At 54.5% G+C, this 26542-nt stretch overlaps 2 protein-coding genes across 2 annotated transcripts in view; one reads left to right on the forward strand and one right to left on the reverse strand.

The window, feature by feature from the left end:
- The window catches only part of FARP1 (FERM, ARH/RhoGEF and pleckstrin domain protein 1), a 210288-nt gene extending 194066 nt beyond the window's left edge, over positions 1-16222 (forward strand). The window contains exons 17-26 of the mRNA XM_028112034.2: positions 514-751; positions 2942-3072; positions 8097-8165; positions 8386-8475; positions 9059-9141; positions 9219-9331; positions 10528-10694; positions 14057-14164; positions 14459-14610; positions 16141-16222. Coding sequence (XP_027967835.1) covers positions 514-751; positions 2942-3072; positions 8097-8165; positions 8386-8475; positions 9059-9141; positions 9219-9331; positions 10528-10694; positions 14057-14164; positions 14459-14610; positions 16141-16222 — 1233 coding nt within the window. The remainder of the gene's footprint in view (positions 1-513; positions 752-2941; positions 3073-8096; positions 8166-8385; positions 8476-9058; positions 9142-9218; positions 9332-10527; positions 10695-14056; positions 14165-14458; positions 14611-16140) is intronic.
- A 5124-nt stretch (positions 16223-21346) lies between these two features.
- The window catches only part of STK24 (serine/threonine kinase 24), a 109277-nt gene continuing 104081 nt past the window's right edge, over positions 21347-26542 (reverse strand). The window contains exons 10-11 of the mRNA XM_028112089.2: positions 24892-25028; positions 21347-21476 (exon numbers count right to left, since the gene is read on the reverse strand). Of these exons, the coding sequence (XP_027967890.1) occupies positions 21440-21476; positions 24892-25028 (174 nt within the window). The 3' untranslated portion in view covers positions 21347-21439. The remainder of the gene's footprint in view (positions 21477-24891; positions 25029-26542) is intronic.

The following is a 26542-nucleotide window of genomic DNA, read 5'->3' on the forward strand; positions in this document are numbered from 1 at the left end:
TCAAGTGAAGCATCTTTGTCGGACCCCAGTAGAGTAGGGTCCATGTCTAATTCTCACCCAGCTCTCCAGGATCGAGCAGAGTAGGTGGCACATGGCAGATACTTATTGATAAGTGAAAGGGGCGAGTTAAATAGAAATGCACAGTGGTAACTGTGTGACATTTATTGAATGGGCCCTGGTCTGTTTGTCATCTGGTGACATTTAGAAGAAAACCACAGGCCCCCTGAAGGAGCTCCTGTTGATCTATTCCCCTCCATTTTGTCAGTCTCACCTCTTAAGATAACATATACATCTCCTACTCCAGAATCCCTAAGTATTTTCAGCTGCGTGATGCTTTACTAGAGCTTTTTCTTTCATCCCGAGAACCCAATTGAAATTATGAAATAAATAGCAAGATGGGGACAATAAGAGAACGAAATGAAGCGTCGCAAGCCAAGGCGACCTTCATTTCCGAGAGGCAGGAGCGGTGGGACGCATGCGCACTTGTCTGTCTCCCCCCCCCCCCCCCCCCAGCAACTGGCGGCTCACCTGTGGAAGCACAGCGAAGCTCTGGAGGCGCTGGAGACGGGCATCAGGGGCTCACGGCGGCTGGAGAACTTGTGCCGAGACTTCGAGCTGCAGAAGGTGTGCTACCTGCCGCTCAACACCTTCCTCCTGCGCCCGCTGCACCGGCTCATGCACTACAAGCAGGTCCTGGAGCGGCTGTGCAAGCACCACCCGCCCCACCACGCCGACTTCCGGGACTGCCGGGGTGAGCCGGGGGACGGGGGGTGAGCCAGGGGGCAGGGCAGCCCCCCCCCCCCCCCGACGCTGTGCTCGGGCTTCCGTGATCCCGCCTTCTCTTCTTGGTCTCTCCGTAAAGGAACTGCTCATGGCCCTTAGGACCTCCCTTCTTTGATCTTGGCTGGTTTGCCCCACTTAAGAGTCAGCCCCCTCCAGGAAGCATTCCGCTACCCACATGGTTGAAACTCCCCACTCCCTCCTTGGGTTGGCTGCGGAAAATGGCCTCTAATAATCAGTCCTTCTGCTAATTGCTGCTGGGCACTTGTAATGTGCTGGTCACCTTAAGAAGCACTTCACCTGTATTGACTCCTGATATTCACGGCAGGGGTGAGCTCATTTTACATATAGGGGCTGCTGAGACCAGAGAGGTTAACAACATGCCCAGAGTCACAGAGCTGGAAAGCAAATGGCTCGGAGCCCAAACCCAGACCCCATGTTCTTGACCATCTTGTCCTACTGTCATGATGATACTGCTCCGTGTCGCTCGCTCAGCACCACGCCCTCAGGTACCGTGCCAGGTATCTTAGTAATACTGGTGCCTTTACTCCTTCAACAACCAACAACAGTAAGAACTGTTACCCCATTTTACAGATGAGATACCTGGGCCACTGGTACCTCTCTCCTAAAGCGTTACAAACACCTCCCATCTATGTCCTCTTTTTCTAAATATACTTCTTACTCTCTTGCTTACAACCTGAGTGACACCGGATTCCCTCAGGCTACAGTCAAAACGTCATGCGCTGGCCCCTGGCCAGTCTCATGCAGCATATACGCATTGAGCACCTGCTGTGTACTAGGCATACGAGAGGGAATAACGCAGATGTGGCCCCGCTCACAGGACCAACTAGTGGGTACAGAAGGCAGGACATCTGGGCAGTGACTGACCCCTGACCCGACCCAGCCTTCGGGGCTCAGGGGGAGCTTTCTGAGGGAAAGGTTATTTTAAATTTAGATCTAATGTATAAAATTTAGGAGTTTTCCTGGATAGAGTTGGGAATAGCATGTACAGAGGGCCACAGGGGACAGAGACTATGGAACATTCCGGAAAGTGGAAGTTCTGTGTAGAACACAGAGGGATAGCAGCAGAAACAAGACTGGCAAAGTAAGCAGAGACCAGATCTCGTGGGGTCTCATAAACCCCACAGAACTGCAAGGAAGAGCAAAGAGAAGACAGGGTTTTAAGGAGGGACATGAGGATGTGGGGCTTATTGCAGAAAAATCAGTCCTTTGGTATCTAGGATGTGTAGACAAATCTTAGAGATTAGTTTTTTATATTTTTTCAATTTTTTTAAGATTTTTTTATTTGAGAGAGTGTGCGTGAGCAGGGGGAGAGAGAAGCAGATTCCCCACTGACGTGGGGCTCGATCCCACCACCCTGAGATCATGACCTGAGCCAAAACCCAAAGTCAGACACTTAATCAGCTGTGCCACCCAGGCGCCCCCGTTGACAAGTATTTCCTGACGAAAATACCTAAATGCTCAGCTACTGTGGATTGACATAAACTAAACTTGCACTAATTGGGCATCAGCTCCTTTTCCATATCAGATACGTACCTGCGTAGGGGAGATGTGCCCATGCTGCAAAACGAAGCAGCCTTTTGCAGTCATCTTGGTAAACGGTGTAATTGCTGCAGAAGGAAAAACCGGGGGGGGGGGGGGGGTGGTTTGTGCTGGAATGTCAGGTGCCCCAAAGTGTCACACTATCAGGGAGACTCTCTCACAGAAGGATCCCTCCTTTGCCCCAGATTTTTCTGTGCCCCCCCCCCCCCCTCCGTGTTCTGTTCTTTCCAGGTAACAGGAGGTGGGTAGAAACCTCTGCCCTGGGGACAGAATTCCAGGCCCCCTCCCGCTTGCCCCTCCCTGCCAGGTGCTTCCAGCCCAAGGACAGCTGTCTACCACATAGCCACAAAGGGGCCGTTGACATTTCCAAAATGCACTTAGGAAACTCAAGTAAAGCAAATAAACACATAATGCAAATTTTTTTATTTGTGAGAAATTTTTATGAGGAATAGCAGTGTTTTCCCCCAGGAGGATGGCTTCTAACTTAGTTCAGCTACTAGGGATGTTACCCAGAGGGCTGCTACCAGGGTGTGGGGGTGCGGGGGAGACCCTGGTCTGCCATTCATCCCGCTGTTCCTGTGTCTGTTCGCTTCGTTAGCTGCTTTGGCAGAGATTACTGAGATGGTGGCACAGCTTCACGGTACGATGATCAAGATGGAGAATTTCCAGAAGCTGCACGAACTCAAGAAAGACTTGATTGGCATCGACAATCTCGTGATTCCAGGAAGGGTAAGCAGCTGCTGGAGGCCAAGCCAGGAAGGCGATGTTCAAGTGACTTAAATTTGAACCTTTTGAACACGGACTCTGGTTTAAGACACCCTCCTCCCGAGTGAAGTGGCTTCCTTCCAGCTGCAAGGCAACTAGAAAGACACCTTGACCATGACCGTGTCACTCAAACCCGTGTTAGGAGGAGATTAAGCAAGCCTTTGACCTCTTGTCTACTTTTTTCCCCTTACTGGTTGATTGGCTAATTTACTTTCCTCCTACCATATTCTGAGAGGATTTGAGATAGCATATTTTAGCTTTTAAAAGTTAGGTAAATGGAAATGGAAGCTAAAGGAGAACTTTTTTTTTTTTTTTTTAAACAGTGGGATAAAATGGTGATACAAAGGCACAGGAAAATTAGTGCCCAAAAGCACGTAAATTCCCGTGTAAGGATGAAAAGAATTTTTAAAAGATGCAGTTTTCTGTGCATAAATATAATTTTAATTTAGAATTAAAATAACGTTTTAGCCAGAACGTGATTCTCGGAGAGATACGCTTTCACTTGAGCTGTTAACCTTCACCCGCCCTGCCCCTCACGAAATGTAGGTCGCTCACGGGGAAGCAGGGCCTCACTGCGTGCACACACTCCTTCCAGGCCAGGGGCGTGTGCAAATACAGGGCAGCCTGCCTGCTTTCAGTTCTTTTCCTAGGAAGCCATCATTGCCCAGGGATCAAGAAAATATTAGGTAGTACATCCACTCGGTCTATAGGACCTTTATCCCTAGAGCTGCCCCATTCCAAAGTATACATCACCCAGGCTCCAAAGAAAATTTTGGTGCCTTGGGTCTGCTGCACATCTGCCTTAATCTTTTTTTTTTTTTTTTTAAGAGTTATTTGAGAGAGAGCGATCACACTCACCTGCATGCGTGAGCAGGGGAGAGGGGCAGAGGGGGAGAGAGACTCTCCAGCAGACTCCCCACGGAGCGCAGAGCCCGACGCAGGGCTCGATCTCACGGCCCTGAGATCACCACCTGAGCCGCCCACCCCCATAGCTGCCTAGTCTTCAGACAGGTGCTGTGTCCGGTATGCCAGGCGCTTTCCGTCTTGTCTGCCAGGCAAGCTGCCCCAGAAACTTTGTCTGTAACGTAGGGAAGATGAGGGAACCTCTCCGTGTATTTGGGTCTCTCTGGCAGGGCGCCTAATTACAAGGCTGTCCGGAAAACTAGTTGTGAAAGATTGTCAGGAGAGGCTTATGTGCTGAATGCGGGGGGCGGGGGGGGGGCTTGCTTCAGCTCTGCAGGGGAGAACATTCTGCCGGGCCTCAGCACATAACAACCATGCTGACCCATCCACACGGGTGCCGTAGTAAAGGCCAGTGGAATCACTGTGATTTTTCTCTTAACTTTGGATGTTCTAAAATCTGTAGGTGGCAGACAGACCACCTGGAAAGAATTTTTTAGCCCTGCGTTGGACTCGCTGCTCCATGGGGAGTCTGCTTCTCCCTCTACCCACCCCACCCCCGACGCTGTGCTCTCGCTCTCTCTCAAATAAATAAAATCTTTAGGAAAAAAAATTTTTTTTTTTTTAATTTTGAGGAAAGGTCCCCACTGGTGCTATAAAAAGAGGAGCAGATTAGAGCAGGAGGCCCCAGGTTCAGGTCCTGGCTCCACCAGAGCTGGGTGTTTCCACCAACCAGAATGTTCTTCCTTTCTGTAACATGGGCATCCTGTGCTCTCCCTTGCAGGCCATAAGGATCAAATGAGATTTAGTGTATAAAAATAACACAACAAATGTGACTTTATTTTCTCCTTCCCCCACCTATAGTTATTTGAGGATTAAGTCTACACTTTAATGGTAGTGATTCATAGCACAGCATTGTGGAAGACATTTAGCTAAATATGGGTTCTGTCACTCACTGGTCTTGGGCAGGCTTCTAAATCATTTTGCTCTTAGTTTATCTGAAAAATGGGGATAATTTTGAACCTACAGGCTCCCACAAGGTGCTGATAGAAGCACCCAGCTGATGTCAGGCACATACCACGTGCTCATGATTATTTATAAAGGTGAAGTTGGAAGTGGGGTGCTGGTTACTAACTGCCTTAAATCGATATTCTTTTGTTCATCAACCAGCCTCAAGTCAACCCTGAATGAAATGGGAAGGAGGGAATCAGAGGCCCTCCAGGGAACAAGTTCTAAGATGGGGTAGTCCATATACCAAGGCTAATTGATTATCATTAATTAAATTATCAAATAACCCCATGGGCGGGAGGAAAGCTCTGATTTGTCTGCAAGTGGAATTTTAAAAATTGAGATTTAAAGGGGAGTAGATAATTTGAGAGACACCCCCTCGGCTACTGCAGCATAATTCCTAGCATGGCATAATCCTGCTCACCTTCCTGCTGGGGTCAGTCTGAGACAGCATCACATCCTGGAAGGCAGGATTTTTCCCCCAGGCATAAAGGCCGCAGCACGCTTTGGCCCGCGTCAGCCCCCCTGATGGTGTTTATCCTAAGAACTGTGTGCCTGAGGGAGAGGTTTTCCCGGGCTGGCCTTCCTGTCGGAGGAACACATTCAGAAAGGAAGTAGGGTCTGGAGGTGTGTGAGGTCCGTTTGGTTAAAACTCAGAGGTGTGGACTGGATTTCCCTCCAGAAGGAAGCAGCTTGCTCCTTATTAAGGATATTCGAGGCCATCCCCCCTCCCCATTCTGTGGTTTAAAAAGGAAAATTCTAGGCACGAGACATTTTCCATCCCCAGCCTCAGACATTGATATCTGAGTCTGCAGCCCTTCTGCTCCTGGCCGCCGAAGCCCCCTGGAACATAGACAGGGCTCCCTTGTCTTCTTGGCAGTGAGTGTCACGGGGCACCTCGTCTCCCGCACAGAAAACAGTCACACTCCCTCAGATTTGTTAGAAAACACGTGTTCCAGCTGTGCAAGGTGGGAGCAGCAGGTTCAAGACCAGATCCCATCCTCGGCTGCCTGGCAGTGATGCCCCCCTCCAATATCATTTCCTCGGATCGCATTGTCGATGTCTGATAGCATCCATGCCGAGTTCCTGCGAGGATCTATTATATGTTCCTTTGTTGGTCCCCAGAACACATCCCTGAAACTGCCGGCAGACATGGTCTTTGATCCACATTTCGCAAAAAAAACAGAGTTGAGTCAGGCTGTGCAAAAATCTATAGAATCAAAATGAGTTGGCTGACTCCTTGGCTCAGTAGCTGTTGTGAGCACAGAAAAATCTGGTGGCAGGTGTCTAGAAGTCTATTGATACGTAGCAAACTATTCCGATGTGTAGTGGCTAAAGACAACTTTTCCGAGTAGGTCATGGTTTTGCGAGTCTGGAATTGGGCGGGGTTCAGCCAGGTGATTCTTCTGCTCCCTGTGCATTGACAGGGGTCCCAGATAGGCTGGTCTGGAGGGTCCGAGGCTGACATCTGGCAGGGACATCTGGAGGCTCAGCTGGGACTGTGCACCACAAAGCCCATGAGAGAAGCCTGGCTGACCCTGGGTTCAGGGTTTGTCTTAATGCTGTGTGCCGCTCAGGGTTCCAAGAGCAAGTGGTTCCCAGGGACAAAGCAGAGGCTACTTTGACCTAGTCACATAGTGTCAGGTCTACACTCATTGGCCAAATCGGTCACCAGCTCACCCATATCTAAGAGAGGCAGACAGAGACCCTGCCTCTACGGGAGGAATGTGAAAAACGTTAATGAACTTGCAGCCATGTTGCAGAAGCAGCACTATGGAGAGCAGTTAGGTGGTTCCTTAATAAGTTAACCATAGAATTTCCATATGACCCAGAAATTCCACTTGTCAGTATATACCCAGAAGAATTGAAAACAGGTATTCAAACCAAAAAAACTCTTTTTTAGAAATATATGGGACAGCACTTCCTTTTTTTTTTTTAAGATTTTATTTATGTTTGAGAGAGAAAGAGGGGGAGAGCATGAGCAGAGGAGAGTGGCAGAGGGAGAAGCAGATTCCCCGCGGAGCAGGGAGCCCAATGCGGGGCTCGATCCCAGGACCCTGGGATCATGACCTGAGCCGAAGGCAGACACTTACCCAGGCGCCCCCTCAAACAAAAACTTGAACGCGAGTGTCCATAGCAACATTTTCCATAGTAGCCAATAGGGAAAAAAACCCCAAGTGTCCATCCTCAGATGAGCAGATAAACACAATGTGATGTATCCATACAATGAAGTAGCCCGGGGAAGGAAGGGAGTTCTGATACATACCCCAATGTGGATAAAACTTGGAAACACGCTGAGTGAATGAAGCCAGACACAAAAGGTCATATATGACAAGATTCGATTTATAGGAAATATCCAGAATGGGCAAATCCATAAAGAAAACGGATTGGTGGGAGCCAGGTGCTAGGGAAAGCGGGGAGTGGGGAGTGACTGCCTAGTGGGCATGGGTTTCCTTTTGGGTGGTGAAAACATCCAGACCTAGATGATAGCAATGCATACTATACATTCTGAATGCACTAAAGGTCACAAACGGTCATTTTTATATGTATTTTACCACAGTTTTCTAAAAATGATAGTTTTGGGGGTGGAGGTTAAGTGCCCCAAATGACCAGTGTCCTCTAGTTTGTTAATCTGGAGGGAAGAATTCCTTAGACGCGCTTGCTTCTGGCTGTTTTATCCTAGAGCACAGTTCCTGGTTTCCAGGAACCAGAGCTGTGAGCAGTTCCTGGGTTCGGGGTAACTCCCCTCTGGCTCATCTGTTGTCCCCGTGCCCTGCTGCCACTCTGCATGTGGCTGGGGCCCCTGCTACCCCCCTTGCAGCGGGAAACCTGCCGGGCCCGGGGGTTGTGCGCAGAGCCCGCTGCACTGGCCGCGGAGCCACCCCATCGGGGCCTCTGAGCGCTGGTTTCTGTGCGAGCGGAGCCCATCGGAGTCCCTGCCTTGTGGGTTCCTGGGAGGGACAGCAGTATTCGGTGAACAGTAACTGTGACGGCGGTGGTTCTCGTCGTGAAAGGGAGCGTGGCATGAGGCCACCAGCATCTCCCCGCCAACCGCTGGGGTCGGTCTGCTTGCTCTGCAGGAATTCATTCGCCTGGGCAGCCTCAGCAAGCTCTCTGGCAAGGGGCTCCAGCAGCGCATGTTTTTCCTGGTAAGTGCCGACAGCCGTTGGTCTTCACAGTGATGGGGGACCCCATGGGGTCACAGGGCGGGCCCGGGCCACCCGGGAGGAAGGAGGAGCGGCCAGCGCGGCTCAGCCAGAGGGGCTGCGATCAGTGAGTTGCCACGCAAGATTCTGAAAACACACGCTCTGCACCTGCTGTTTGAGCAGAGCCCATCCACCTCATCCGCACTTGTCCTTGCTCCTCTAGTTCAACGACGTCTTGCTGTACACGAGCAGGGGGCTGACGGCCTCGAATCAGTTTAAAGTCCATGGACAGCTCCCGCTGTACGGCATGACCGTGAGTATGCGCCATGGGCATGCGATCAGGGCCCCTTCCCTGTGCGCTGCCTGTCTCCCGCCAGCTGAGGAAGGAGAAGGAGGGTCGTAACCAGGCACCTTAGGCCCCATTCGGGCTCCCCAAGAGGGGCTCGGGACACGGCTCCTGGTGCACGTGAGATGTACGGGTAACTTGGAAGTTACCAGCTGACGTGGCCATGAGGTATGGCTGGGCCCAGGGCCCCTGAAAGAGAGACCTCACCACTCATGTGGCGAGGTGGAGCCCGCCCCTCGAGCGGGGAGCCACCTGTCCGGCCCCAGAGGTGCGCCCGTGGGCATCCATGATGGCGGCCAGGACGCCAGTGTGCACGGGATGACTTCCCCGGCTTAGCCTCCCACTCTCCTCCGTCACCGGATAGAGGGAAGTTTACGCGCTCTGCCAAAAAGCAATTCAGTGCATTTGGACCTTCCCTTCGGCTTTCTGATTGTGATTTTTCGGACTTGGTTCCTCTGAGCCATAGCCAGCGTAGCCAACGTTTGTTTGAAAATGCGCCGAGTGTCCCGCTTGCCCCTTGGCAGTAACATGATGCGCACTCGTCCCACAGATCGAGGAAAGCGAGGACGAGTGGGGTGTACCCCACTGCCTTACCCTCCGGGGCCGGCGGCAGTCCATCGTCGTGGCGGCCAGGTAACGCGGACGCGCGCCCCTCACCTGTCTGCCCCTCCCCCCGCCGTGCTCTGAAATCCTGCCGCCCGGCTCTTCAGCTGCAGGTCCGAGATGGAAAAGTGGGTTGAGGATATCCAAATGGCCATTGATTTGGCAGAGAAAAGCAGTGGCCCCACTCCCGAATTCCTCGCCAGCAGCCCCCCTGACAACAGTAAGTGTGTGTGTTGGGGGGGGGGGGCGGGCAGCTGTTCTGGTGCCGCCCGGGCAAGCCATGGTGGGTGCGAGACAGCTCGGCTCACCCGGGGGGGGGGGGGGTGCATCCCGGTGCATTTAAAAATCACCCTCCCAGGTGGGCCCCATCTCTGTGATGGACATTTGTGTTTATTTTTTTATCCCTAATTTTTGATTACATATGTACAAAATCATGTAATTGGAAGTTTATAGAAGAGAGAAAAAGAAGTCCCTCTAATCCAAGGACTTTAATGTAGCGGCTGTTATCAATTTGACATGTCCTTCTATTTTTTCCCTATACATGGTTTTTTTTCCCCCCCGGAGTTTTATTTGAACATACAGTGCAATATTGGTTTCAGGAGTAGAATTCACTGGTTCATCAGTTGCATGCAACGCCCAGTGCTCCTCACGGGTGCCCCCCCCGAGTGCCCATCCCCCAGCTAGCCCATTCCCCCCGCCTCCACCCACCCTGTTTGTTATCTATAGTTAAGAGTCTCTTATGGTTTGTCTCCCTCTCTTTTTTTCCTCTCCCCTACGTTCGTGTTTTGTTTCTTGAGTGAAATCATACGGTGTTTGTCTTTCTGACTTACTTCACTTAGCACAGTACCCCCTACGTACATCCACATCGTTGCAAATGGCGAGATTTCCTCCTTTGTGACGGCTGAGTACTATTCCATTGTCTACACATACCACCACCTCTTCTTTATCCGTTCATCAGCCAATAGACATATGGGCTCTTCCCATAGTTTGGCTGTTGTTGACAGACATTTGTGTTAAATAAACCTAAAAACGAAGGAACTTCCACTCCCTAAAAGTAAAACACCCCTTAGAACAGTGTGAGGGAGCAGGGAGGTCATCTTTTCGGGGCCAGCCTGTCCGACTGTCACGTAGAGTGCCGGCAGTAGGGAGAGGAACCGAGGCCGTCTGTGCTGGGCGAGCACCACAGGCCCCGGCGCCCAGGTGTGTTGGGGGCTGGCGGGACACCCCCCTCCCCCGGGGTGGGAGCCTGACAAGGAGCTGGCTTCCAGTGTGACTCCCTGCTCGGGGGGTGCACGGGGCTCCCCAGGTGAGTGCCCCCAGCTGTCCCGTCCCGTCCAGCACCTGGGAGGCTCTGGGACGGGGTCCTTCTCCTGGCAAGCAAAGATCCGAAGCGCCATCTTCTGTCCCACCCTGCAGAGTCCCCGGACGAGGCCACGGTGGCGGACCAGGAGTCGGAGGACGACCTGAGCGCGTCGCGCACGTCGCTGGAGCGCCAGGCCCCCCACCGCGGCAACACCATGGTGCACGTGTGCTGGCACCGCAACACCAGCGTCTCCATGGTGGACTTCAGCGTCGCCGTGGAGGTACGGGCCGCTTCTCTCTGTTCTCCGGGCCCCTGAAGCCCTGATCGGCCCTGTCCCGGAGTTGGCTGTGGGGCGGAAGACAGCTGCAGGTGGCAGGTCGCTCAGGGAGGCGGGGGGGGGGGGGGGGGGGGGTTGGCCGGGGCCGTGTCAGCCGTGGTTCATGGAATAACTCCCGGGACCCGGCCCCCGACCCCACCACCAGGTGCCATCCAGCAGAGGCGCTGGATCACCTTCTTAAACCCTGAACACCTCCGCATCCCTAAATGGGCCTGGCCCAGAACCTGTCACACGAGATCGAGCGAAGGACGGCAGTGGGCCAGCCTGCAGTTTTGGGGAAGAGCCAGACATCACACAGGGACTGAGAATGTTCTGTGGGGGTGACCTTCACGGTTCCACGGTGCTGCTTCTACTCCGTTTCCCCAGTACAGGGGGTAGCCTAAGGCCACGCCTGTTTCTGAAAACGTCCTCACGAGCACCTGGGTGAGGTGCAGGCCCTGGGTGACAGGTGCACCGCTGGGGGCTGGCAGTGAACGGCCCCTCCGCTCCGACCCCACAGGGACGGACGGACGGACTCTGTCCTGCCCAGCGCGCTGTACTCAGCATCCTCCCTCCCTTTGCCCTTGGGAACTAGAGATCCTCCCAGGCATGGGGGGTGGGGGGTGAACTTTCCAGCACAGAGGGAGCAGGGAAGAACTGGCGACCGGCTGGTGGGCAGGGACCCCTCCACACATCTAGCTGGTCCGAGGAGGCCGGAGGAAGTGGGTCCCCGAGGGAGAAGTGGTCTTTGCTTCACTTGGTACCGGCCTTCAAGGCCTATGGTTAGGACTGTCGAGGCATGGGAAGCTGGTAGGCTTGAAACCTCCTTTGCAAGCCTGGGAGCACTTAGGCCACTCGAGAGCAACCCCCCGAGTCGGGTAGCTCCCGGGGGCCCAGACACTGCAAGGCCCGCTCCTTCGGGGTGACTAGCCTGCACAGCAGCCTACATCGGGTGAGTGTTCAGAGCCAGTTGGCAAACTGGCCCGCAGGCCAATCCAGCCCGACCTCGCTTGGTCACAGCCCAGGCACTAAGAACAGGGTTTGACGTTAAGTGGCTACACCATGTATCTGACTTTGCCGCTTGGCCCGATGAGCTCAGACTGCGTACTGTCCGGCCCGCCGAGGAAGTCTGCCAGCCCGCAGGGAGATGGCTGCGAGCCCGGGGTGTATGGGTTTAAGGTAGCAATAATGCGGGTGAGCCAAGCATGGAATGGGCTCGTCTGTCCCTCTGCCAGTGCCCCCGCCCTTGCCAGGTCCCCCTCCCCAGAGCAACAGGGAGGGGGCGGCATTTCCTTCCCTCCCAAGTCCACTGCTGAGCTCCCCACACGAACCCTCTTCCCCTCACGTGTCCTGCGAGTATTGGGGGTATTTGGGGAAGATGCGAAGAGGTGCTAGGTGCGACCCAAAGGTTGTGGGCAAGCTAAGAGCACTGAGGGTCCACATTAGACGTGGGGGTCTGCTGCTGCAAGGGCCGGTGGAGCGTTCTTGTGTTTTAGATCGGAGCTGGTTCGGTGCTGGAAGCCTGGGCAGAGGCGGGCAGGCTGGGTTCAGCAGACGACCAGGAGGAGAGAGACAGCACAGAGAGAATCACGGCGGGGTCTCTGTGGCTCTCCTGGGCTGCCGTAACACAGTCCCACCGACTGGTTCGCACAAGGGAAGCTTACTCCCTCGGGCTGCTAGAAGCTGAGGAGGGGCCCTTCCGTGCCTCGCCGCCAGCTTCTGGTATTGGCCAGCATCCTTGGCGTCTCTCGGCCTATAGACGCACCACCCCGATCTTGGCCTCCGTCCCACGTGGTGTCCCTGTGTCTTGTAAGGACGCCGGTTACTGCATTAGGGCCACCCCACTCCAGTAGAACCGCATCTGAACTCTGCCACCTGCAAAGACCCTATTTCCAAATAAGGTCCCATCCTCAGGTACCTGGGCTTTGGACTGGAACAGTCTTTGGGGGGAACGCAATCCAATCCAGAATAAAGACCGAGCAGCGACGTGAGCCAGGAAGCGGGCAGAGGGCAGAGGCCTTCCCTCCGCTGGGGAGTCCAGAAGCGGAGGCCACTGCGGGGTGGGGGGGGGGCGGTGTTGGCCGGTTGTGGGTCAAGGATGTTGACTGGTCCAGCCTCTCGAGAAAAGAGGCAGCAGGGCTTCGGGGCCCTGTGAGCTGAGAAGGGGACAGAAGTGTACCTGAGCGAAGCCAACGGGAGTGGGAGTTTGAGTGCAGCCGGTGACCCCAGAGGCCACCAGGACCGTGGGGGGCAAGGAGAGAGAACTCCGTTCAGGGAGTTGGAACGTGGGGCCCAGTGGGCCGAGCACGCTGTGGGAACTGCATCAAGAGCGGGATTCCGGGAGTCCAGCTGGAGGGGGTGGGTTCGGTAGGAGCGCGTGCTCCCTCCTGGCCTTCGCTGTGCCTCGGAATCGTGCGGGACGCCCCCCCATTCTGCTTGCTGCCCTCACCTGCTTGGCACTCAGAGCACCCCATTTTCTTGTACGCCCGTGGGTGAGTGGCAGGCAGGGTGATGCGGGGGGCGGTCTCTGTGGGGGATGGGATGCTCTGCCTGGAGCTTGTGCTGGTTGCGGGGACCCACGGCTTTGTGGGTCTGTCCGCCTGTGTTCTTTCAGCCTGGAGCACCGTTCGCTTCTGTTGGCCCATCACTAAGAGAGACACTTGGCCTTCTCTCTCCTCCTGGCCCCGGGACCTTACTTCCATAGGTACCTTAAACATGCTCTTTGGGAGAACAAAGCAGACTCAGGTGTATTTTTAATTTTTTTTTAACTTGCCCCTTTGACCACCAAGTTGTGAGGCTGTCCCCAGCATCCTGCCTCAAAAGTCTCCAGGGTGATGAGCAACCGGGTGCAGACGGGCGGTCTCACCGTCTCGTGTGCCGCCCCCCCCGGGCCTCGGAGCTGGGGAGTTCAAGCAGGACGCCTGGGGAAGGCCTCTCTCTACGGGGGATTACTCTTCCGTTGGGACGGACTCTCAGGTGCAGCACCCGCCTCTCAAGGCGGCCGCCTTCCGCTGCCGGCCCGCGTTCCGGCCAAGGCCACCAGAGGGCGCGCGGGGCCCGACGGCGTGTTGTCCACGGGTGCCCCGGAGCCTTTCCTGCGTCGCCGTTCTGGGGGAGCCTCATGCTGTAGGGGAGGGTCCCTGGGCGAGATGCGGCACGGGGACACTCTGATTAACAACTGAGGTCACCATGAGGGGCATTTCCCTTAAGAGGCCATGATGACTCAGATAATGCACCCCCGGGGGGGGCACACGCAGGAAGCCTCGCCCCAGCCCCCGCAGGAGCCCCCTGGGCCGGTGCCCCTCACACACATGCTTGTCCTTCAGAATCAGCTGTCCGGGACTCTGCTGAGGAAATTCAAGAACAGCAGTGGGTGGCAGAAGCTGTGGGTGGTGTTCACGAACTTCTGCCTGTTCTTCTACAAGTCTCCCCAGGTAAGCACCGGCCCCAGGGCAGGGGGCCGCGAGGGGGGCAGCCTTCCTCCGGAAGGACGGCGAACCACCTGGTGGAGGCCATCTCCCCGGGACCCTGAGCTCCAGGGGACAGTGGACGCTGTCCGCGTGCGCGAGGAGCACTGCGGCCTGAGTGAACACGGGAGGGGGAGGACGTGGGCGAAGGCTCAGGGCCAGAGCAGGCCGCACGGGCCGGCCTGTGGGACGAGAGGCTGCGGCTAAGCTCCACAGCCTGGGGCCACCTCTCCACAGCCCCCTTCTGTTGACTCTGCCCAGGACACTCACCCCCTGGCCAGCCTCCCTCTGCTCGGCTACTCACTCACCATCCCCTCAGAGTCTGAGGACATCCACAAGGACTACGTGTTCAAGCTGCATTTCAAGTCCCACGTGTACTACTTCAGGGCTGAAAGTGAATATACATTTGAAAGGTAATGGTCCCCGGCCCCGGGCATCTCCAGAAGAGGCCCCTCCTGTCTCCCAAGCGAGCCCAGTGAACGAGGCCCTTCGAGTAGCGGCTGCTCACTGCCCCCTGTGGGCCTGGGCATTTACTTCCAAACTGTCCTTGACCTTTGGGGCGGGGGGCACGGGTGAGGAAGGTGGTCCCCTGGCCCGACACTCGTATCCACCTCTGTTCTTCTAGAAGGGACAGACTTCCCTGGTTGAATAACATCCGCCCTTAACCTGTACAGTTAAGGCTACGCACGATGTACTTTTAAGTCTCTAACCAGTGTGGTTTTTAGTTTCTGCAGTATTTAGTCAGAATGTGCCAGACTGTGCTAGAGCCAGACCACCCCCCAAGAAGGGAACAAATCCCAGTGCTTCTCGGGGTTAGCTAATGTTGTTAGTAAGGCTGCCTGGGAGCCGGAGTGAGGCCCAGGAGCTGCAATGTTCAAAGAAAGATGAAAGACCCGGACTCTCACGTTTGACCAATTTCAGACATTTCCTAGAAATCCAAGTAGAAATTCTGGGCCCCCAGGCCTGGGATCCTGTAGCCAGTGTCACTGTTAAAGCACCAGCGGCGGGGGGGGGGGTCCGCAGGCCACAGACCAGACAGGGCCAGGGGTCACCAGCCCCTTTGGGGAGTCCCGGCCGTGCTGTGGGGACCAGAGCGTCCCACAGGTTAGGACCCGTGCCCAGCCGTCGGGGAAGCTAGTTGAGGGGCAGCAGGGTTCAACCCCCCGCCCCCCCAAGCACTTCCTAGTACACTGCTTGAAAAGTGAGGCCGGGGTTAACTCCTCCCAGGTGTGAGCCGGGCCGGGGGAGCCCTGGACGGAGGTGGGATGGTGTCACTGACAGTTGAGCCTGGTAGTGACAAGACCCTAAAAAGACCAGTGATGAATTTCTCAAAAGCCCTACTCCCCGTTTCTCACCCTTGGCACTGCTGACATGGAGCCCGTTTGATTCTTTGGAGGAGGGGGAGCCCTGGCCTGTGCATTAGAGGATGGGGAGCACACCTCACCCACTAGAGGCCACGTGCACCCCCTCCTCGTGACACCCGAAAACGCTGCCAGCCCTTGTCCCTGGGGTTGTTGAGAGCCACCGCTGTACCGCAAATACTCAAATGTAGGAAACGGGCTGCAGGTCCTGGTCCCCCAGGGACTGGGAGGCCGCCGGAGGGCACGGAGCCACCTCAGCCGGCCGGGACCCCTCCGTCCTGGGCGCTTCTGCGGCTCTGCAAAGGGACCACCCAGGCCCTTGGTTCTCAAACTGCTCCTCAGGCACACCTCGAGGAACCCTTAGCCTGGCTTTCGTGTTCTTGGGTACCAGGAGCTCCTTCGAGAACCCTTCTGCTAAACTAGCACGTTACAAACCAGGCACCGGCCCGCCGTGCTGTGTTTTGTGAGTAATGAGGTGTGTCAAGTATCGTGAAGCTGGTACAAGGAAAAAAAAAAAAAAAAAAACCTGCTCGAGTTTATAGAACGTGGCCCTTGACCCTCCTTTTCGTTCTCTGGCCTCAGGTGGATGGAGGTGATCCGCAGTGCGACCAGCTCCGCCTCCCGCGCCCACATCCCGAGTCACAAAGAGTCTCACGTCTACTGAGGGCAGGACACGAGTGTCGCGGGAGACCCTGCCTGTGCCCTGTATTAATGAAGCCTAGTAAAATTAACACCCGTCTGGAAACCCAAAACGTGGTTTTACAGCAGCTCTCCTTGGTCTCCACAAAACCGCTTTTACCCTTGTCTTTCTTTCCGAGAACAGTGCTCCCAGCTCCCACGCTGGGGGCTCTGCGTCCGTCATTCCCTGGTGGGCTGTTTCCAGCCTATGCCAGTATTAAAACCTTGTCACTACGAGAGTGCCAAATGACCGTTTTTCTTCCGCAACTGCACCTTAAAAGCAGTACAACCCTATCCGTTCAACCAAAAGACAGGGCAAGTGCTCTTCTTTTTCTTATAAAAAAAATTTTGATTTCTAGGCTGGTGCGTTTAAAAACAATTTTTCCAATGTTTGTGATACACGTGGCACAATCTTAAGCAAATGAGATTTTCAGATTTCGTTTTTTCAATCTTTCTACTTTTATAATAGCAGCAAGTTAGTAGGATTTACTTCTTTGATTAATACAAGCAGTTTGCAGCACACTACGTTCCCCTCGGGGGGGGGGGGGTTAGGCTCCAACAAAATGCTGTTCTTGGCACAAGTTGACCAAATTGTTTCCGTGATTCCTCTTTGCAAAGCGGGCTGTGTTCTGGGCGGAGCAGCAGCAACCCAGCACAAGGCCCGCGCTCCCGCCGTCCTAGGAGTGGTGTGTATGATGGGAAGCTCTCAGCTGTGGTGTTTGCTGTCTGTCTCACAAGCATGAGAACCTGTATGTCAGTGATCAGGGCCATTTGTGATCTGTGATGTTCCGGAGGGTCTCTGTGAGCTTCCGGGGGCCGCGCCCCCCAGCCCCTGTGCTCATACCTATATCCTGCAACTGTGGTTGGGGACTGCACATTCACTAGTATATATTGTGCCAGTCTTCAAGAACATTCTTTTCTCCTGTTTGTACTCATCCCTCCCCACCCCCCAGGCATGGGGTATATCAACAGTATGACCTTGCGCATCCTTGACAGTCGGACGACACAGGGAATGGGGCTCCAGGACCTGCCGGGCCCACTAGTCAAAACCCGTTTGCCTCCTCTCTGTGGAGATCGGGAGCTGCTACTCCCAGTGTCCTTAAACCCTTTCCGACACAGGCCGGAGGGGGCAGCCCATCCAACCCGTGGCTCCCGGTGCCTGCACCCCAGCCCCGCGGGCCGGCGTGGCAGAGCCGGGACTGGACCCATGGACGAGGAGCTCGGGATGTGTTATCGTTTGCCTTACGACGTGTACCAGATGGTTTCAAGTACTAACAAAAGGGAATAAAAATACCTCACGCCACAATCCAGCATACTGAAGTTTTAAGGCAAAACATCACCCACCTTGTCTGGTCTTTATTTCCGTCTGACGCGGGCGGGTTGCAGGGACGGAGCTGCCCAGGGGTGGACATGGCTGGTCCCTGCGGGGGCCGGGGCGGGGGGGGGGAACCACGAGCACTCAGCCACGTGTGAGACACACAACGTGGAACCGGAGAGGCAGGACCTTGCCGGGAGCCTGTCCGTGCTATAAAAGGACTAAAACCCGAGGGATGAAAGTAAAGACAGGGAGGGGGACTACCTTCCAAGTCCAGCTATTTCCCAGAGGCTTGTCCCACACCCCAGCCGCAGGACCAGCTCCCTGGGAGGGTGAGCGTAGGCAGCAGCTGATGGGACAGAGGCAGGCAGTCACTGAATTCTACAAGGCTCGGGGATGAGGGGGTCTAGTTCGTCTCCGAGTGAGTCCGAACCATGTCAGTGCCGGTGCTGGTTCGCACCGCTGGGGTCCCCCTGTGACTTCGAAGTGCAAACCATGTGGGCAGTGGAGACCACGCCCAAGCTGCCGGAACCGAGCGGGAGTTTCGGAGACACCCGGTGTCTCCGTCCGTTTTGGCGACTGTAAGAGATACCAGAAACGTATCTCACAGTTCCGGAGGCAGGAAGGTGCGAGATCAAGATGCCGGCAGATCTGGCGTCTGGCGAGAGACTTCCCGGGTCACGGTCGGCCGTCTTGCTGTGTCCTCACGGGGCTGAAGGAGGAGGGTCTCGGGGTGGGGGTGTTCTTACAAAGTCCCTAATCCCATCATGGTCCTCCGCTCTCCTGACCACATCACCTCCCAGTACCATCCCACTGGGCGTTAGGATTCTAACGTATGCATTTGGGGGCTGGGGGCGGGGGGACAGACCATTCCCCCTACACACACGAGACCGAATTACAGAAATGGTTTTCCAGGAACTTTATTGGCCCCCGCATGACACAGCTCCCATGCTGATGAACGTGCCACACAGCACTCCCGATTTCCTGCCGTATTTGATAGCAGAAATAGAAAAATGCTTATAAATGGACCATGTTTTGCCAAAAGAAAGGTACAAAATGCTACATGAAGAACTGCACTAGATGCTCCATGAGACTAACCCGACAACATTGTTGGGTTCAGAAGACGTGGCACATGGTCACATCACAACAGTCACAAGGCCAGCTCTGAAATGCCGAGGCACCCAAACCCCAGTGGCCACTCGCTTGTGCAGCCGGCTAGGACGCAGGAGAGAATTTCTAGAAGGCCTAGAAACCCAGCCGGACAGAGCCCACTGCCTCCATGTCCACGGAAGCCTCTGCCAAGGCCAGGTGCACCACTGCCTTCTCCGGTCTGAGCAGGGAAGCTCCGGGGGCCGGTGGCATCAGGAGGCTTCCAGGCACCCGCAAACGCATCCCAGATGCTGGTCTCGCAGGTCTGGCTGCGCGGCGGCAGCTTCCCCCGGAGCTCCGTGCGGACGGGGCTACACTGCGGCCGGCCTCCCTGGCTCACGAAGCAGCCCCCAGTCCACGTGCCCTCGGAAACCAGACCTCAGCTTGCATGTCCACAGAAAGTGGCAGGCCAGAAGAGACCCGGGAAGAGATCCACTTTCCAAAGCTACTCAAACCACTTCTTCCCCCGGGAAGCCTGATCAACGGAAGAGGCCCATGTAAGCTCGGAAAGACTGATCCGCTGCTTTCCCCGGGGGGTGGCGCTGTGCTGACCATCCAGTGGCTGCAGACTCTGGGTAACTCTCGTACCAATATGCCTCATTGGACCCCAGTCTCCCCGCCAGCGTGCCTGTTCCTTGCACTGGCACTGGAGATCGGCTTCAGCATGTCTTCTTGAGGTCACCGTCCATGTGCAAATGTGCACAACTCTCAAGAAAGCTGCTGTCTACACCGGCAGGCTGAAGATCGGACAAGCAGTGCCCTCTGGAGAATGCTGCATCATTGCTTTATGGGATTCTCCCGCAATGAACAAAACTGACCTTGGGCTTGCGCCTGGCACAGAGAAACAAACCACTCCCTCATACAAAACACTTGGTAGGAACACCGAATGAAACATCCTCAAGTTTTATCATCCAAGTTAACGTCCCTGCTGCCAAAGAACACACAATGTAAGGATCAGCAATTCAGTTCTATTTCCCCTAATCAAAACGTATCCCTTACAGAAATTAATCATTCAGCTTCTAATAAAAAAAAAAATGACTTTAGTTTTTTTTTTTAAAAAAACGACGCTCCATTAACAAATCTAAACAACACACACGCACTCGAACCTCTCTGGCTCTGGCCCTCTGCCCTCTCCCTGTAACCCAGGCCACTGGGGCGGCAGATATCGATCGAACCTTCCATCCCAAAAACTTCCTTGCTTCCAAAAATCCTTTGTCTTCCCCTCCAGGAATTGCTACACCAACAAGAGAGGACAATGATTCGCATCAACAAATAGAACATGATGCCACATGTACTTAAGTCAGGAATTGCTGCAGGTACTCTCTCTCCCACCCCAGAGAAATGATTCCTCCTGCCTCCCCCGGGCCAGCAAGGCCATGCCACAGGCCAAGAGACACACAGATCCCCGGCTGACAGAGAGCAGCCCAGGGCTTCTTGAAGAAAACAAAGCCACCCTTAGTCAAGGTCCCTGGGAAGAGAGCACAATTTCACAAATCAGCAGTATCCAGCCACGTTTTCCCAATGGCCAATTTTTTGAAAGTTGCACAGGGAGCTGACCCGGACACTCAGCATTTTCAACGTGGGCACTTCTTTCTGGAAGTGCCGAATGTCTCTCTCTCTCTCTCTCTCTCTCACACACACACACAGACGACAGGTACGCTGTCCCCGGAAGAGTCAAGTTTCAAGGAAAAGTACGCAAAGTCAGTGTGTTATAAAATTTATTCGTGTAAGCATTCAGACATTTTTAGGTGGGCAAGATGGCACGCGGGTTCCACTACGAGCGCGACAGGAAGTCCTACCGGGAAGGACGGGGGGCGGGCACAGGGCCGGCAGTGGCACGATTCCAAACGAGCATTAAGACGAGAGCACTTCGTCGGGGAGGGACTTAAAATAATAATTTAAAGCTTCATGAGGCAAGATATGTTCCAATTCAAAACACTAAGAAATAGTACCATCAAATGAAAGGAAATCAACCTGTGCGTGTACCCAAAGGGCCGTCGGGCAAACAAGAGGGGGACCTGTGTTTGCGGAGGTACAGAGGAGTGTTCCGTACGAGGGGCATAAAGTGGTATTAATGGCAAACCCTGCAAATACAAAATAAAACCCAAATCACTGATCACAGAATTCAAAATTTACATGTAATAAAGGCAAGGCAATAGACTCAAGTTATGGCCTGTCAAATATTTACTCCACTGACATTATCTACAGAAGCACTTGGCCAATTTGTACACAGTGATTCCTTATGCACGCCAAAAGGGTTTCCGTAAAAATGACGCTATATACAAATCTGTACACTGACCCACCAGAGCGATTCTCCGTCTCCCGCGGAGGGGGAGTCACCCACTTAAAGCAGGGTACCTGAGATTTCATTTCTTCAGTTGCCTTGTCATGATCCCAAATATACATTTCAGGGTTTGTTTTTGTTTTTAAAGACACTTTCCTTGATATGTGCACAATGGCTTAAAATTAAAAAACAAGAACAAGAAAATAAAATGATCGCTTGCCAGGAGCCGACCCTCCCCACCCCACCGAGCGCGTCCGTCGGGTGGAGGCCGGCGAGGGAGGGCCGCATGCCCCAGGACGGTGGGCACCCGCGGCCGGGGTGGGGGAAGTGGGGGGCCCCTGGATGGCACACACCGCTGCAGCGGGGGTCAGCAAAGGCTCTCGTGGACGTTTTCGGAGGAGGAGGAGGAAGAAGAAAAAAAACAAACAAACAAAACCCCAAATGCCAAAGGAATTTCAGTGGGTTGAAGTTCCTCCACCACTTAGAGAGTATCTAAGGAAAGAAAAAAACAAGAGAAACGGAAGTGAATGCATGTCATTTCTGGAACAATGCCCATACAAAAAGTCAAACCAGCACCGAAATCCTAGTTTACTAGACAATCCCAAGTCATAAAACCATAGGTGGAGCAAATATCAATGGTTTAATTACTATACAAAGAATTCATAAAAAGTAAGAAAATCATATTTTGACACCACTGTTCACAGACAAGTTAAACTCAGTCAGTGGAAGAACTGGAAGTACGTAACAAGCGAGAGCGTGTTCAGTCTCTCAGGAGAAAAAAAAGATGTGCCTGAAACAATAAATGGTACAGCCTCACTTACAGTCCACTTTTAAAAACCACAAAATCAGCAACCCCCGATGACACCGTGAGATTCCAGGGGCACACACACGGCTGACTGGACTATCAGCAGACGAAACCCCTACTGGCCACAAAAATGCTGCTGCTCGTGCAAGTGATCCACTCCTGAGAGTCGTTTCAGAAATGTGCTCCAGAGAAGGAGCAACGTATTTTGCACAAAGATGTCTCTCGGGGTTTTTTGTCATTGTAAAGATTAGGGAACAACTCTGATGTCCAAGAGCAAAGAAAGGGTTGAATAAATTAAGCAAACTGAATGAAAAACAGATTAAAAATTGTAATTATATGGGGGTGGGGGGGCTGGCTGGCGCAGCCGGCTGAGCGTCTCTTGATTTTGGCTCAGGTCATGACCTCTATGACCCATCTACAACAGCGGAAGCCAGCGACCCAACACTGCCAGCGATCGTGCCTGGGCCGCAGTGGGCGGGTCACGGGCACGCTCTTCTGGTTTCAATCATTGTACGGTACCGTCTTGCTTCAGAAGACAAAACAGGGCAGGGGGTCCCCGATGGCCAACATCCCCTCAGCCTCCTCAAAACGGACCCCAACGCACAGGAGAGGGCTGAGGACACGAATGGGAGCAATCGCAAACCTTCCAAGCTACAGCAGCTCTTTTGAGGCATTTAAAATCCTGGGCACTCTCCCAGAGAACAAATGATTACGTAAGATCCTCTTGAAAAGCAGGCTATAGCCACAGATCCTAAGATTCATCTTCCAAGAAAAGAAACGCCTAAGCCATGGGAGGAGTGGATGCCACACAAAAGGACCCACCCATTCATTCAAATTAAGATACACACGTCTTTGAAACGCTTTAGACACAAGTCGGTTCTTATTTTTTTCTGAAGTGACTGACCCACTGAAGTAATGCCTTTTGGAGCAAAATGGGTATGAAGCAGTGGCAGTGGCCATCGTGGTTTGGTGGCATCTGGGTGGGGCACACACAGGAAGAGCATGGGAGCCTCACGGGAGTGAACGCACGGCACCAGCTAAGGCCTGCGGGGACCAGTGGAGGACCCCCCGGAGCAGGTCTACACAGCACAGAGCAGAGAAACAAGACAGAATGGTCTGGAGACGAGAAGAATGTGGACTCGGCATGTCCTAACGCATCGCTGGAAAGTACAACTTCCAACATGATGCGGGCACTGGGGGACGTATTTGCTGATGTCCCGAGATGTGGGGGGTTCACACAGAGATGTGCTGAGTGTGAAACACACACCGGATCGCAAGGACGTGCTGCTGAAACGTACGGGAAATACCCCACTGATGGCGGTTGACGCTGCTGACATGAACAAAGATCTGGGTTGCAGTGGGTTCCACAGCGTATTATGGAGACTAATTTCACTTGCTCCTTTTTTACTACTTTCTCAGGAGGAAACTAGAAAGCCCCAAACCGTGCGGTGTGACCCACACTGGCTGCCAGACAGCGCGGCCTCGGACCAGCTGTGTCGGGCGCCAGAGGGCGGGAGAAGGGACACCTGCCCCTGGCCGCGCCCTTGCCCTCCATGCCCCGGAGCTGCGGGGCAATCAAGTGAGGTATGCGCGTCACTCTGAGCAGTTGGGCCAACTCGGGACAGGGTGGACATCAGTCCTAAAAGTGGCGCTACGCAAGCAGAAAACCAAACGCACAGCGAGACCATCACAGCGCCGCCAGTTCCTGGGGCGCTCTGCGTGACTCACCGGCTCTCGGCACCAGGAGTAAATGCAACTAAACTCTGAGCTGCTTTGAGAAAGGAGAAAAACGGACCATTAAGTTATTTGTTGGTACCAGGGGGAAAGCCTCCGTGGTAACAAGGATGATGTCCCAGAATGAAACAGGAACACTCAACGATGCTGTGTTAGGGACGTCATGGCGCACGCACCCCAACGGATACACACAAACTCCATCACGACTGTGTGTGGGTGAGCATCCCGGGGACTTGACTTCTATTTTCCTTTATGCCTCTCATTTGTGAGTAGCGACAGTTGGGAGAGGGGTAAACCCAAAGAGCAGAGCGGATCCCTTCGCTTGCGCCAAAGTAAAGGCAGCCAAGTCAATGCGCTCTACCATGAGGCCAGCACTGAGGGCGGGTGGGCGAGCCGGGACAGCATTTGCACCTGAGCGGGGGGGGGGGCTCAGCGCCACAGCGAGGTTTTACCCCCATGTCCTACTTTATCAGGACGCTTCACAGGCAAGAGAGCAGCCCCTTCGATCATCACTTCCGAGGTGCAAAAGCACCCAACACGCCCCTAACTTCTCTCCATGTTGTCAAGCCAGCATCTCTGGAAAGACCTGAAATACTCCTCACTCTCATCAAGGCTCAGCCGCTCTTTGGAAGAGACTGGACAATTCACCTGGAGGGTGAATTTCAAAGCAATGACACAGCTGGCTTCTTGGCGAGTGATGAAGGTTTGGGGGTGTGGAGCAGAGCTCAGGTCACAGCACACCTCCACTCTCTGCAATACCCCCAGAGGACTGCCCCTTCAGTCCTGGCAGTCGGGAGTGACCTCCCCAAGGGGACTCCTCGAACAAGCTTGAGAGTAGGTCAGGAAGCCTGATCGTCCCCCCCCCACCCACCCCCAAGCTTCCCCCTCAGGCCAGAGCCACTGGCCGGGCAGGGAACGGCTGCGGGCTGTCCTGACGAGGCTCCCAGGAGCAAGGCAGATGCGAGGACACGCATCAGCCACACAAGGAGGAGAACGTGCCCGTGTCCTAACTCACTGAGCCCTGACTCTGAAAGCAGAATAGCACACGGAGAGTCACAAACACGTGGTGGAGGAGCTCCCCTCTCGGTGGAGTCAGGCGGCATCACCAGGAGCAGACAGGGGTCTTAAGGTCCTGGTATTCATCACATGACAAGAGCTCCAAGCGCACTAAGTCTGTGGTCCTCCCCCGTGCTTTCTGGACTCCTAGCATTCCCTCGCAGTGATTTCTAGAACTCAGAACTGAAGTCTTCTCTGACTTGATTCTGCTTCAACCATGTGCTTGGGAAGCAAACAGCCAGAGCCCAGGAGCAAAGCGCCAAAGCAACCGAGGAAGGACTGGGAAAGGCAGGGGGCAAACAGGGCACTTACCTCTGCAGCCGCTGGACGAGCTGGGCCACCATGGTGTCCGAAATCCCCGGGCAGGCCTCTTCCGCCAGGTAGATGGCCCCTCGCAGCTCCTCTATGGAGCCCATGTTACCTCCGCACGCCTGGCTCTTCTCCTTCAGCTGCAAACACACAAACGTGCAGATCAGCATGACCCACACGGGCACAGGAATCGGGGGGCACCTCCTTTAAGGAGGGACGCGATGTGTGACCCCCACTGCCGCCCCGGGCATGCGAGTCCTGGCGGGGACACTGTGTGTGGAAAGGGCATTCGTTAGGCCCAAGTCACTACCTTCACCAGGAAAGAACAGCGGCGGCTGGCCTTCTGTGCACCTTTCCAAGATCTGGTCGTGACATCTGTCCCTCCTCCTTCCGCTTCAACCGTCATCTACACCAGAAGCACAACTTCCCGGGCACTCGGCTCTCATTTCCCAAGGAGCTGCCCTGTGGGCCGCCTGCAGCCCCGCCCCCAACGGTAGCCGGTCAGTCCTCCGATCCCGGCAAGCGGCCTTCTGGGGCCAGAGGGCTGTCAAAATACTCCACTGCCTGCAACCGAGCGCCCCCCCGACGAGGAATCACAGCGGTGTCCCCGGCACGACCTCGGCAAGGCGATGGCTGAGTCCCCCTCTGGGAGGGATGCGGGACAAGGGCAGCTGTTCAGTCACCGGGCGCGCGCCTGAGGCTCCCAGAGCAGGAGCCCCTCCTCGACGGGCGCCTTTAGGAGATGGTTCACGTTTGGCTCTGGCTTTTCCAGCTGTGAACACATCACTGCCGGCATCGGCCCCAACCTGACCGTGCTGCCCCCTTCCCCCCACAAAAGGGACACGGAGGACCAGGAAGGCCGCGCGCCGGCGATCACACCTTGCGCCCCCCACCCCCCCCATCGCGGGCTCTGACGCGGTGGACCTGCAGGGGGCCGCCCGTGTCCCCCTAGGACTCCCGATCACTTAACTAACTAGGGCAGTGTTCTCAAGTCCTGAGTGCCTAACTCTCCCTTGTCTGCTACAGCGGCGGCCTCCCCTGCCCCCTGCCCAAAGCCGCTGCTGGATGGGCTCTATGAGCCGCGATGGGAGGGGGCCGCCCGCGCACACGCCCCGGTGTCAGGAACAGCCTCACTTGCACACACAGGGACAAAGATCCTTTATTAGTGAGTTTTATCAGAATTACATAAAATGATGCATACTGGTCACGTCAAACATGCGGCTGTGGAGCACAACCAATAAAAACACGTAAGAAAAGACGCCCGTGAGTTCACCTTTAGGTTAGCTGAAAAACCCCCGAACAGTATTACACTGAGGATTAATTCACTAATTCTAGATAACGATTTCGGCACAGTTTCTTCATATGCCCAATAAAAAATACACGGCTTCAGAAAAATAAACATCTACGTCATTTTCCCTAAGGGCCCACTGATCCTCGTGGAGCGCCCATGGCAGGATCACAGCAAAGCAAGGGAGCATCTCAAAAACCCGAAGGACCACTCTCCCAAACAACTAATAAAAAGCAGGACGGTGTCTTATGGACAGGAGGGGAAAAGAGCAGGTCCCCGGAAACAGCAGGGAGCCACACAGAGGAACCTCCACGCACCATTTCATTTTCCATCAGAAAGCCACGGGTTCAGCAGCTTCCAGTCCAC

Source organism: Eumetopias jubatus, unplaced genomic scaffold, assembly GCF_037043125.1.
Source record: "Eumetopias jubatus isolate StellerSeaLion01/CBP00866 unplaced genomic scaffold, mEumJub1_p1.0 scaffold_3, whole genome shotgun sequence".
Taxonomy (NCBI): Eukaryota; Metazoa; Chordata; class Mammalia; order Carnivora; family Otariidae; genus Eumetopias; species Eumetopias jubatus.